At 38.0% G+C, this 12,734-nt stretch overlaps 1 protein-coding gene across 20 annotated transcripts in view; it reads left to right on the top strand.

Annotated features, from left to right (window-relative positions):
* ANK3 (ankyrin 3) overlaps positions 1-12,734 on the top strand; it is a 681,638-nt gene that overhangs the window by 621,558 nt on the left and 47,346 nt on the right. For all 20 annotated transcript variants that reach the window (XM_027091793.1, XM_027091782.1, XM_027091795.1 and 17 more), the window contains 7 exons: positions 1,238-1,449; positions 3,204-3,411; positions 4,693-4,789; positions 5,395-5,623; positions 6,299-6,424; positions 7,193-7,315; positions 8,856-8,937. In XM_027091793.1, coding sequence (XP_026947594.1) covers positions 1,238-1,449; positions 3,204-3,411; positions 4,693-4,789; positions 5,395-5,623; positions 6,299-6,424; positions 7,193-7,315; positions 8,856-8,937 — 1,077 coding nt within the window. The remainder of the gene's footprint in view (positions 1-1,237; positions 1,450-3,203; positions 3,412-4,692; positions 4,790-5,394; positions 5,624-6,298; positions 6,425-7,192; positions 7,316-8,855; positions 8,938-12,734) is intronic.

Below are 12,734 nucleotides of genomic sequence, written 5' to 3'. Positions count from 1 at the left end.
AACTAAGTGGGTACTTCCAAGACCAGGGTTTGAACCCACGTCCCCTGCACTGGCAGGCGGATTCTTAACCACTGCGCCACCAGAGAAGTCCTGATAAAGTTGAATCTATTTCTTGATTCTCTGTTTTTGTCCCCCTGACCTATTTGTCTATTATTATCTATTTCTTATATTCTTATATTTCTCTCTATATCTGTTTTATTGTGATACTTATAGGTTAAGTTTTCAAATCTTATAAATTCCCCCTCACAAATCTACTTTTCCAGAATACTCTCGGTTACTCTCAAATATTATTGCATACGATTTTTTTTAATGGTTTATTTCAATTAAACCTACCAGAATTCTGCATAAAGCTGGGCTTTTGAAAGAAACCCATCTGGCTGCACCACGGGAGGTAGACTGGAGCAAAGGGGAGGCGAGTGACAGGGAGACAGGCTAAGCGGTGGTGCCGGTAATCTACACAAGTCGAAACGGCGTCTGAACGAGGGGTGACAGGAGAGCAAGCCCTTTCCAAGACAGAATCAACGGGACTTTGACCTTTGGATGCGAAGTGTAAAGTCAGTCAGTCAAAGCTATTGGACTGGAGGACTGGGCAAAGTGTAAAATAAATCGACCAGAGTTAGGACTACAAGGCAAGAAGTAGGTCTGCAGGTGGACAGAAGGGAAGAAGATGTGTCCACTTGTAAATAGGTTGAGCTTGATGTATGAGGGCCATTGATGAGCAGACAGAAATTGGTGATGATGATACAAATCATTTGGGTAATTTTAAAATATTTTAAAGAGGTTTTCAAATAAAGTTCTAGAGCCTTTCACACATACTGAAGTGCTTACTTTCTTCTTTTTTTTTTTTTCCTTACTTTCTTATGAGGCCTTACTTTTTTCTGACTCATTCTCACTTTGGGCATCTTGAGGGCAGGTTATTGTAAAGAAGCACAGAATTAAGGTATCCCTTCTCGAAGAGTAGAAATTTGTCCATATGTGGTAAAATGCCAGTTTTTGAAAATGTTTATTCCTCTGCAGTAGAAATATTTTTCTACAAATACTGTGCATGAATAGCTTTATAATATTTTGGCAAAGCTTGGTATTATTTTAAGGTCACTGTAGTTTTCTCTTTATCATAAAACTGTTTATACTACTGAATCTAAATAATTTTAACTGTCAATATTACACATCAGTTTGTCTCAAGGTATTGGGTAGATAGGCTTATTCTCATGGCTTTTTCATTCTTTTTTCTTTTCAGAACTTGATAGCCCAGAAGAGTTAGGGAAAAAGCGTATCTGCAGGATTATCACTAAGGATTTCCCCCAGTACTTCGCAGTGGTTTCACGGATTAAGCAGGAAAGCAATCAGATTGGTCCTGAAGGTGGAATTCTGAGCAGTACCACCGTGCCCCTCGTCCAAGCTTCTTTCCCAGAGGGTGCTTTAACCAAAAGAATTCGAGTGGGCCTCCAGGTAATGTTCACAAAAAGTTGTTCTCCTTGGTACGTGGAGAGAGCATGTGAGCATGTTCTGCTCTGAAAACTGTTGTCATGACTCATCCTTATGATATATTGCTAATCGAAGCATTTGGGCCATTTTGGGAATGATTAACCTGTTTTAAATAAAAAGTATTACGTATGAAGTTAGCGTACTGGCTTATAGAAAAAAGGGACATATTTTAGGGTTTTTTTAACCACAGGTTATTGGTCTCAGTGTGTGGAGCAACAAAGCACCAAACAGCACATATACCATGAAAGGAACAAAGTATATTAGATTTGGTTTATAATATGCCACATCATAAAAATCTATAATAGTGAAACTTGCAAGCTTTCAGATTTTAGTTCAAGGAAATCATAAATGCTGGGTTTTAACCAAACCAGTTGGAACTTGTTTTGGTTTGGAAAGCTGGCTGAAAATCTTGGCAAGAATGGTCTTTCTTCCATTTATTCATTTCTGTTAGAACTTAACCAGTACTTTTTTTTCTTATTGAATAAGGAAAATAACCTGAAATAACTTAATTTGTGTTGTTACTTAATATAGTAATTAATAGTTTAACTGAAAGTTCAGTAAACATTTGGAGCTAAAGATACCACCTTACATTTCAGTAGTATGAAGTTCCCTGCAACTGTCTCCCACATTGAATATTCTACCAAATTGCAAAGAAATGAAAAGAATTGTTAGACTAGAACTGATATCCTTTGAAATCTTGTACGCCTTTTTGTTACTTAACTCTAGAAACCTCAATAAAAATTGAGGGTACAAGTTGCCTTTGTAACGTTTTACTGAACGCCCTGCATAGATTTAAAAAATACTGGACTTGGGCTTCCCTGGTGGCGCAGTGTTTGAGGGTCCGCCTGCAGATGCAGGGGACGCGGGTTCGTGCCCTGGTCCGGGAGGATCCCACATGCCGCGGAGTGGCTGGGCCCGTGAGCCATGGCCGCTGAGCCTGCGCGTCCGGAGCCTGTGCTCCACAACGGGAGAGGCCACAACAGTGAGAGGCCCGCATACCGCAAAAAAAAAAAAAAAAAAATACTGGACTCAATATTTGTTGTCCTTTGGATTAGACTGAGCGGTTTCTCTGCCATGAGATCTGACATCCTGTCTCTTTCATGCAAGCCCATGCCGTCTGTGTTCTACTGGGAACATACTCTAGCTGTAGGTCCTGCTACAGTGTTAGGTTGTTTTTGTTTTTGCTTTATGCCTTCCTGAAATAGTGAGAAAGGATGAAAAAGAACGATTTTTTTTTGCCCCATAAAATTTTTCAAAAGATTTCTTTAAAATAACAAAATTTCTGGAAAGTTATGTTCTCTTCCATTTCCAAATACTGATAAACATATTAAAATGTTAAACTTGACTCAATAAAATATCTAACATAAAAAAAGACTGAAAATACCAAGTGTTGGCAAATACGTAGAAGAACAACTAGGACACTCACATCTGCTGATGAGAATAAAAACTGGTACCGCAACGAGCATTTTGGAAAACATTTTGGCAATTATGTCGTAATGGTGGTCATATGTGTACCAAATAGCAATTTGGCTCTTAGATATATAACTACCAGAAACCCATACATGTGGCCATCAGAAGGCATACACAAGAATGTTAATAGCAGAAGAAAGACATTTTTTTGGTGGTCGTTTTGGGTTTTTTCTCCTCAGTTAAAAAGTCCACTTTCTGATAAGAGCAAAATGTCCACTTTCATTTAAGGTCCTTTCTCTTGTCTCTAGGCCCAGCCTGTTCCAGACGAAACTGTGAAAAAGATCCTTGGAAACAAAGCAACATTTAGCCCAATTGTCACTGTGGAACCCAGAAGAAGGAAATTCCATAAGCCTATCACAATGACCATTCCAGTGCCCCCGGCCTCCGGAGAAGGTGTCTCCAATGGGTACAAGGGAGACACCACACCCAATCTGCGCCTTCTCTGTAGCATTACAGGTTTGGTTAAGTTGTTGCTGTTTTTGCTATTAATGCTCTAGCATTCGCAATGATTCTGTACAAAGATGGAAAGCCTTTGAACATCCCTGCCAACATTATAAGAGTAGAAAAAAAAAAAGAATAAAACATTTTACTTGTCCATCACCTCATCTCTATTATCCCTGTAATTATTTCTTTAAGATGCTGATAGAGTGACATTTTTCAGTGGTATCATTTTTCCTATTAAGTTTAGTGTTAATAGTAGTGCGTTTTTAAGGTGATTGAGGTATTATTGAATCTACTGGAGCATCTAGGTAATCTCTCGGTGACTGAGGTAACAGACCTAGCAACACCCTTTAGGCTATAGGAAATTGCATGGACTTTGGGGGAAACAGAGGCTCCCACAGAGCGCCAGGAGTAGGGAAGAGCCAAGTGAGTATATGATTCTTCTCACCTACTCTATTCACAAGTGTAATCCAATAGACTAAATATGCAGGACTTAGGTGAACACATTTTGTGATAAGCACCCGGAGTCCAGAGCTAATTCATCATTTGATTAACCTGAGTTTATAACTTAAAGATAGGTTTTCCTGTTTGTTTGTTTTTTCTGAAGAGTATTTTTAATGGCTGGTTCCCCTTATAGCCTGGAAAGTTAAATGGTTCAGGAAGTATAAAATGACTTTCATTTTAACTTTCCTGATAGTTCTTGACTTCTTTAAAAAATAAAAGAATGGGCTTCCCTGGTGGCGCAGTGGTTGAGAGTCCGCCTGCCGATGCAGGGGACACGGGTTCGTGCCCCGGTCCGGGAGGATCCCACATGCCGCGGAGCGGCTGGGCCCGTGAGCCATGGCCGCTGAGCCTGCGTGTCCGGAGCCTGTGCTCCGCAACGGGAGAGGCCACAGCAGTGAGAGGCCCGCGTACTGCCAAAAGAAATAATAATAATAATAAATAAAAAATAAAAGAATTATACTATCTGCAACAACAAATCTTTGCACATGTAAATTGTGGCTTAAAATGAATGGCTTAAACTTGTGTGCCCCAAGTTTAAGCCATTCATTAGTATCCAGACAAACAGAAAGGTGATTTTTTTCCTAACCTAATATTATCTTACAAGGAGGTCACTATAGGCTGGTCAAAGTATGAAAGGAGAGGAGAGAGGAGAACTATCTTTCGTACGTGTCATTAATGAAAGTGCTGAAGTTTTGCGAGTTACTGGCTATACAGAAAGAACAGGATGACATTAAAAATTTTACAAGGAGCATCTCCCATAATAAAGTCACATATCTGGTGTTGTTCTCTCAGGGGGCACATCGCCTGCTCAGTGGGAAGACATCACAGGAACTACTCCTTTGACGTTTATAAAGGATTGTGTCTCTTTTACAACCAATGTTTCTGCCAGGTATGGAACTAAAAGGATTCCAAAAAATACTAGGAATTATTTTTATTACCTTTTGGAAAGTAAAAATTGTTGTGCTTAATACCAGTATAATTGTTCTGTAAAATGCTGATGGTGAAGTTGGGCCTAACTCAGAAATTTTAAATTCACTTGGATGTCATTTTATCCGGTTCTCACAGGGAGCCTATAAGGTAGTAAACTTGCTTCTTAGCAATTCATAAAAACGGATAGGATCTTCCTTTCTCTCCCATTTTCCCCCATAAAATTCTTGTTCCTTCCAGAGGTGAAGTAATAAACTCTGAAGCAGGAGTAGAAAGGAAGGCTTGTCGTGGGTATGTGTTAAGAGGGGAAAAAGAATTTTATGGAAAAGAAAATAGAGGAGAAAAATTCTTAGCATTTTCTTAGCAAAAGCATAACAAATAATAAAAGTAGGGTTTCTGTATTTTATAAACAGAGTAAATATCTTTGCTGTTTGTTCAAATGAACAAGTTAATGTTTTGGTTTAGTTCCTTTATATACTCTTTGTTTTAATGGTGAATCTTTTTAAGATTTGGCTTTGACATCTCCTTATTTTTATACTTTGGATATTTTGTTTTTGTCTCCCTCAGATTTTGGCTTGCAGACTGCCATCAAGTTTTAGAAACTGTGGGGTTAGCCACACAACTGTACAGAGAATTAATATGTGTTCCATATATGGCCAAGTTTGTTGTTTTTGCCAAAATGAATGATCCTGTAGAATCCTCTCTGCGATGTTTCTGCATGACAGATGATAAAGTGGACAAAACTTTAGAGCAGCAAGAGAATTTTGAGGAAGTTGCAAGAAGCAAAGATATTGAGGTACCTTGTTTACAGCAAGTGCTGTAAACAGTTACAGCACTTTCGGTTACATTCTCCAGACATTGAGTTTTCTTTTGAGGTCCTAATACAGCATGTACTATAAATATCAAATACATTATTGATTTTAGTTTCTGTTTTCAAATGTGATACAGATTCACTCTCAAATGATTTTAAATGTCTTCAAGGTTATCTTAGTTGGTTAAAATGTAGTACCAACGAATCTAGGTCATGGTTGCGATTTTCCTGTGGCCACTTGAGTTATTTTCATGTTCACTGTCTAGACACATCACCATGATTTTCCTTTTTCAATCACTGGATAAGTATCTAAGAGTCCAAAAAAACTTTCAAACTCTATGGGTAAGTGGTTGATATCAGGCACTTTCTCAAATATGTTTAAAGTTGGTAGAATAGAAATAAATCTAGATTTATATTTGGTAGAATAGAAATAAATCTATAATTCTGTCTTGTACATGTCCATGTTGCAGTTTCCAATCGCAGTTACTAATTGTGAACCGATAGAGTTATTTTTGTGGCAAATAGCACCACCAGAAGTAATTTCCCAATTACAAGACAAACGTGACATAGAAACATGTCGGTCTTTTAAGGTTATATGACTTAAAATCTCAGAATTCTTTCCATTTACCATTAAATTATGTATTTCTTTTACTCCAAAAGGTTCTGGAAGGAAAGCCTATTTATGTTGATTGTTATGGAAACCTGGCCGCACTTACCAAAGGAGGACAGCAACTTGTTTTTAACTTTTATGCTTTCAAAGAAAATAGACTGCCATTCTCCATCAAGGTAAATCACCTTCAAGAGAGACTCTGTGGATTTTCTTTTAAATGCTCTTAAAGAATAAAAAAGATTCTAATGATTTATTCAGTTGGAAATATCCCACCAAACTTAAATTCATAGGAAGAAAGTCAGATTTTTGTCCTAGTTCTACCTGAGTGTACTTTAGAGCCAGGAAAGCTTTATAATTAGTAAAAAGAGTCTCTACCTTTTAAACAGCTAAATGATCATTTATATGTAGGCAAATGTTTGTGAGACCAAGCAATCTGGAATAACAAAATGCATCCTATCTGGACTGCTCAGTAATCAAATAATGGATGAAATCCAAATTGATTGTTCAAGTTTCATCTTTATTTCTGGTGGAACCCGGGGACATTCTGGAGAGACCACCTTCCTCCTCAGAGAACCAGAGGACACAGGAGAATTGTTTTATTGTTATTACTATTTGCTGCTATTATGGTTGCTAAAACTGAGGCTTTGAAAGAAAGAAATGATTAGACAGGAAGAAAATACATATAACTCAGACTATACACTGGATTGTCAGGATGAGACCAGCAGACATAACATTCCTGTGTTTGGACTAGGAATTGGGCATTCTAAATCTTGCCAGGTTTAAATGTGACTATGTCGGCTGAGCTGTAATTGTTATCACCTTTTCCGTTTACTATTCCTGGTTCTCGAAGGGCTCCATAAAACAAACACGCTTAACTCTTGTGCAGATGGGCAATCCTCAGAAAAGTCTCTTTCTGTAACTGTCAACTACCTAAATTCTTCTAGATTAGAGACACCAGCCAAGAGCCCTGCGGTCGTCTGTCTTTTCTGAAAGAACCAAAGACAACAAAAGGACTGCCTCAAACAGCTGTTTGCAACTTAAACATCACTCTGCCCGCACATAAAAAGGTATCTTTTAATACTGGCTTATTTTAACTTTCTTTCCCTGGCCTTGAAGAAGGGGGCCCTTGGTATGCAATTAAGGAATGCTTTGTAACATGATTAAAGCTCTTGAAACTCAAGTTTTATTAGTCTCTTGTGTAGACTGACTAAGTCTTGTAACTGTGGTGTCAGATTCTTATGGTTTGTACGATTGAGTCCTCTGTTTATTGCTTCTGCTTCTGCTGGTAGTTCATAGATTTTGTTTGTTTTCAAATAATGTCACACATTAATTTGCCATGGATGTATAGCTTTGATATTTTTTGTTGGCTTCTTTTGGTTTGCTTTGCTTTCTAAAGCAGCTTGCATTTTGTGCTCCCTACTCAGTCCTTTTCATATCCTGATATTCTTTTCCCTGCTGTCCATTATAATATTCCTTGTCTCTGCAATGCATCTTGGAACCAAAAGGAGACAGAGTCAGATCAAGAGGATGAGGTAATATGAACACTTCTGCTTTTACTCTATCGGAGATAGAATAGAAATGGAACTGTATAAAAGAAGTTGCAGAGGGCTGAAGTGTGGGAAATGTATTATATTTTTGCAGATCTTAGCTTAAATGAGGTAAAGCATACTTTTCCTTAAAGAATAATTTACTCTTCCACATGTACAGAAGAGTACTTTAGTACAATCAATAGAATTAAAATCCAGCTAATGACTTAAAAAGAGGAGCTAAAGTTCTTTAAGCATTTTTTAAATGTGATAGATTGGCATGGATAAATATACGTTTGTGCATATTTTCACCTAGTATCCACTGTTATAACTTTTAAATCAAAGATGATGATAATGTATGACATTTTACATGTTTTATGTACTATAAAATATGCGCTCAGTGGCTATTGACAAATATTTGATATTCTATTTAAAGAAATTTATCTTGGCCATTTTTTAAGAGTATAATTGTTCAATTAAATTTTAAATAAACTTTTTCTTATAAGTTATCTCCTAGTATTTCTCCAAGTTATCAGACCACTGGATTTTTAAAACTCACACCTCAGTAATAATAAATAGAATCAGTAGCCTTAAGACTCAGTAACATTACTTCAGTAAAACCATTAACCTCTTTTTAATCTCCTCGTCTACATTTTATGCCTATTAACATATAGAAACAACAGCAGTAATCATAATAATAAACTTTGTGTGCCTTTTTTTCCTTGAATGTACTCACAACGAGTGAGTGTACATCATGATATATGTGCTTTCAATACGAACAAATTTGGGAAAATTTACTGCTCAGCATCAGAAGTCTCTGTAGTGCTTGTCTTTTATTTGTAGTTCCCTGTAGTCTGCTGTGTTGGTGCTCTTATATTTTGCTAAATGATGGTTATTTGGCTAAGAATTGGGGTGGGGTTGTAGAACCACAGTAGGAAATTAGCATTTCCCTGAGGAAAATCCGTAAGAAGAAAAATAAGGATAAACAAGATATCAACATGCCATTCTACAGAATGTTTCAAAATGATGAAAGTGTCACAAGGAAGTGGAACATAATCTTCCTCTTTTTTTTCTTTTCCAGAACGAGAAAACGGATAGACGACAGAGCTTTGCATCGTTGGCTTTACGTAAGCGCTACAGCTACTTGACTGAGCCTGGAATGAGTGAGTTTCCTAACACACTTACTAATCTATGTGGATTTTTATAAGAAGAGACATTTTTTCTATACTAACTGAACTTTGGGGTCATGTGAAAACCCAATGGCAGAAGAAAATTGCCGGTGGGAAAACTTTATCATGAGATCTAAGTAATATATTGTATATAGTTGGAGATGTGAGGTACAAACACCCCCAGATCGTAGCTTTAAAAGTGTTTTTAAGCCAGTAGCTATTTTTTTTTAAATTAGAAACATCTATCACTTGAATTTGAAAACCTTGATTTTACCTTGGTAGTTAACTGTGTTAGGAGATAATGTTGTACCAAGGTTGCTTTAAATCCGTGCTCAAAAGAGAAAATATTTACTTTCATCCATGTGGGACGGTATAAAGGATGATAAAGTAACTCTGGTCATCTCATTTTTCTTAATATATGTAGGTCATTATATCTTAGTCCTGATTCCTTTTTGTCCCAGTTGGCAAGAATTATATTTTCCTACCTTCTTGAGGTAGCACTTGTTTACTGATTTATGTTTCCTCCCTCCCTCTCTCTCTCCCCTTCCCTCTGCTCTTTATTAAATATCAGCTCTAAGGCTGGCCTTCACTAGACGGGTTAAACCCTTTTCTTCTCTCAGTGATTGTTTTGGTCCATTGTTAACTGGCTTGCAAGTATCAAGGCATAGGTTCATTCAGTCATATTCGTTCGTTCTCTCTGTCTCCCTTCCCCCTCCCTGTGTTTCCCTCATCCTTATGTTTATCACCTCTGGTGATCACTGCCTTCAAGATAATCCTCTCCACCAACAGGAACTAAGAGTGCTGAGAGCAGCAGTGTGTTTGACCGATGTAGCATGGTGCCACTTGAACCATCAGAGGAGGATTTATACAAAAATTATTTTTAAATTAGTGAATCATTTCTAGCTGCTTCCCATTACTCACAGTTACTTGAATTCAGGGAGGATTGGAAATTTACCAGTAAGAACCACAACTCTGGTTTTTCCCATCTTTCCTGAATTCTTGTTTCTGTGGGCCAACATAGCATATTAAATGTGCAGCAGGAAACTACTCTACTACTTCGCTCAGGTGGTCTTAGCATAATCTTCTGCAGTCTAGCTCCTGGAGTACATACTAGGGAAGCTTTTATATTCAGACACAAAATGGGGAGCATAAGAGAAAGGAAACCCAACCACTCTCATGAATGTTCTTCCAGATCTCTTTTTTCCTCTAGCATAAATGTCTAAATCTTTCCAAAACCATAAGAGCTGAAATTAACTCCCATTATGCTACAAAGCAGGGAACGTATGTGTGTATGTAACTAGATGGTTTTTCTATACAACTGAATCTCCTGGGTGGAAGTTTTCCTTGGGATACTCTTTTGCCCCAAAGCTAAGGTTCTCATGGTGTGGATGCTTGGCACTGCCAGGCAGTAGCCTTGAGCTTTGGACAGTCTCCATGGACCAGCTACTTGAGGTTGGGGTACCTCTGGGCAGGCAAGCTCCTATCCGATTTTGGTCCCTAAGGTATTTGTTTGAGGAATATATGAGTTGTAAGGTCAGGTGTGTGTGCTGAGACAATTGAATTTTTCCCACCTCTGAAAGGGTTGCTACTTCTTGGTTAGCTTCAGTTAAGGTAAATGTAGTTTGTCTTCCTTGACTTTTGACAGAAGGAAGAGGGTACTTTTCTCTCTGTTTTACGAGAGGGAGCATAATGGTGGACAGAAGAATGGGAAGAACTAAGAAAGGACTAAAAGAAAACCTAAGGAAATGTTATGGCCCCTGAATTGGTGTTAGAACTCCAAGTGAAGGCAGCTTTTCCTGTACTACCCTGTCCTTTCCGACGCCCCCCTCCAGAAAAAAGATTCTGCTGTAATTCAGTGCCTGACACCCAGAATTCCCTTTGTTATAAAGGGTATCACAAAATATGTATCATTAAAGCATAAAATATGTAACTAATCAGTAAATGGGTTGCTTCGTGCAAAGTATAAAACCCTAGATGTGGTTCAGAAGACTGTTCTGCTTGGTGAAGCCAGACTTCAGTGGTAAAGGAGAGATGCTTTGCCAGTTTCTGGTAGTTATAAAAATAAGTTCTCTTGAGCCATTAAACGGAGCCCAAATCACTGAATTGAAGGAATCCCCAAACCTTCCATTTGCAGTGTGGTGTTTCCAAAATTAAGCCAATGTGGAGAATTGTGACTAGGAGGGGTAATGAATGGGTGAGTTTTTTCCTTAGTTCTTCCACTTTTCTTTAGAATAATATGTAAGCCTAGAAAAGGATATATTCTGAACGTTTGAATTTAAATGTACACCAGGAATGAAAATCTTCACCCTTGTGGGAGTCGCTGTTAATCCAAGGGCTGGATTGTAGCAATGGCACGAGCACAGCATGAAGAGCGTAAAGATGAAGCAGATTCTCATTTCCTCTTCGAGTTTCACTCTTATTCTGAACACCAGTGCTTTCTGGAAGCGAAACTCTACTCAACTTTGACATAGAACGTTAGCCCTTGGCAGGCATTCCGAACCTCTGTGACCAGCTCAGTTTGTTTCCTAGAACTGTAGAAGTAGAGAGGACTCAGTGTGTGCTTGCTCTCCCCCAGCGAGGGTGCTTACCTCATTCGTATGTTTCTTATCCCATTGCCAGAAGAATGCTGGTACTAAATCCATCCTTCCTGGTGGTAGGTCTGCCTCATGGCTGCACCAGTGTTCGAGGTATCCATGAGTCCCATGAATGTTCTGGGAAGGAACCAGAATTGGTCCCTTTGCTATCGATAAAATATATACACGGATATATACCGTATCCTACTGTAGAGAGTTAAATAGGGGGTGTTAAAAATATGACTGCTTTTAAGATTTCCCCCATGATACCTTTTGAGAATTAGAAGTAAATGGATTAGGAAAAATATCTGAGATAAACTATGTGCTTTTATCCGTAATGAAGACAACACCAGACATGGATATATTCAGTTGCAGATGGATTTTTCATATGCAGTATTAAATATTTTCCTAAAAAATCTCAAAAGGGGACTTCCCTGGCGGTCCTGTGGTTAAAAGACTCCGCACTTCCACTTTACGGGGCACGAGTTTGATCCCTGGTCAGGGAACTAAAGATCCCACAAGTTGCAAGGGGCGGCCAAAAAAAAAAAAAAAAAAAAATCTCAAAAGGTACCAAGACTTCACATCTCGTGGAAAAAGTGTACTCTTCTTTCTAAATACTCTTGTGAAAGTGTTTTTAAAGTTTACACATTGTGCATAATATGGCATAAAAATTGTATTACTTCTTTGGCTCGTTTGCCGTGATATATCGCGCATGAGAAAATGTTTTCAGTTGCTTTGCTTGCTTATGGTAACCATGAACCATATTTCTGGTTTTCTTTCCCCCCTTTGTGTGTGCGTACACATGCATTCTAAAATCATTTCATGTTACGTTCCTTTTTTCCTCACCAAAAGGAATATACTGCATGGAAAAGATAAATGCAAACATTCCTTTTGTTTTTTTTTTTCTTTTAAAATTCTGACTCAGAAAACTTCTTGCTCTTATTGGCTTTTTATGGGTGTGAAGCATAACCGAGTTGTGCATGGAAGATACAGATTTAAAATCCAGTGGCTTCACAGTTTGCACATCAGTTGCCTGTCACTTAAAAGTTATTTTGGATCCTGCATGAAATAGGCTTGAGTGGTTTTCTAAAATAAGAGTTTTAGACATTTCATGTATAGCTACGCACATTGATGTGGTTCTAAGTAGGTGCAATCTGTATCACCGAGAGGTCCAAGGAGATGGAACATTAGAACTTACTAAAATGAGAGTTATATGGT

The sequence above is a fragment of the Aethalodelphis obliquidens genome, unplaced genomic scaffold (assembly GCF_003676395.1).
Source record: "Aethalodelphis obliquidens isolate GAN/ISIS:26980383/991018 unplaced genomic scaffold, ASM367639v1 scaffold73, whole genome shotgun sequence".
Lineage (NCBI taxonomy): Eukaryota > Metazoa > Chordata > Mammalia > Artiodactyla > Delphinidae > Aethalodelphis > Aethalodelphis obliquidens.
The sequence above is the reverse complement of the archived record's forward strand: the minus strand, read 5'-3'. Positions and strand labels throughout refer to the sequence as shown.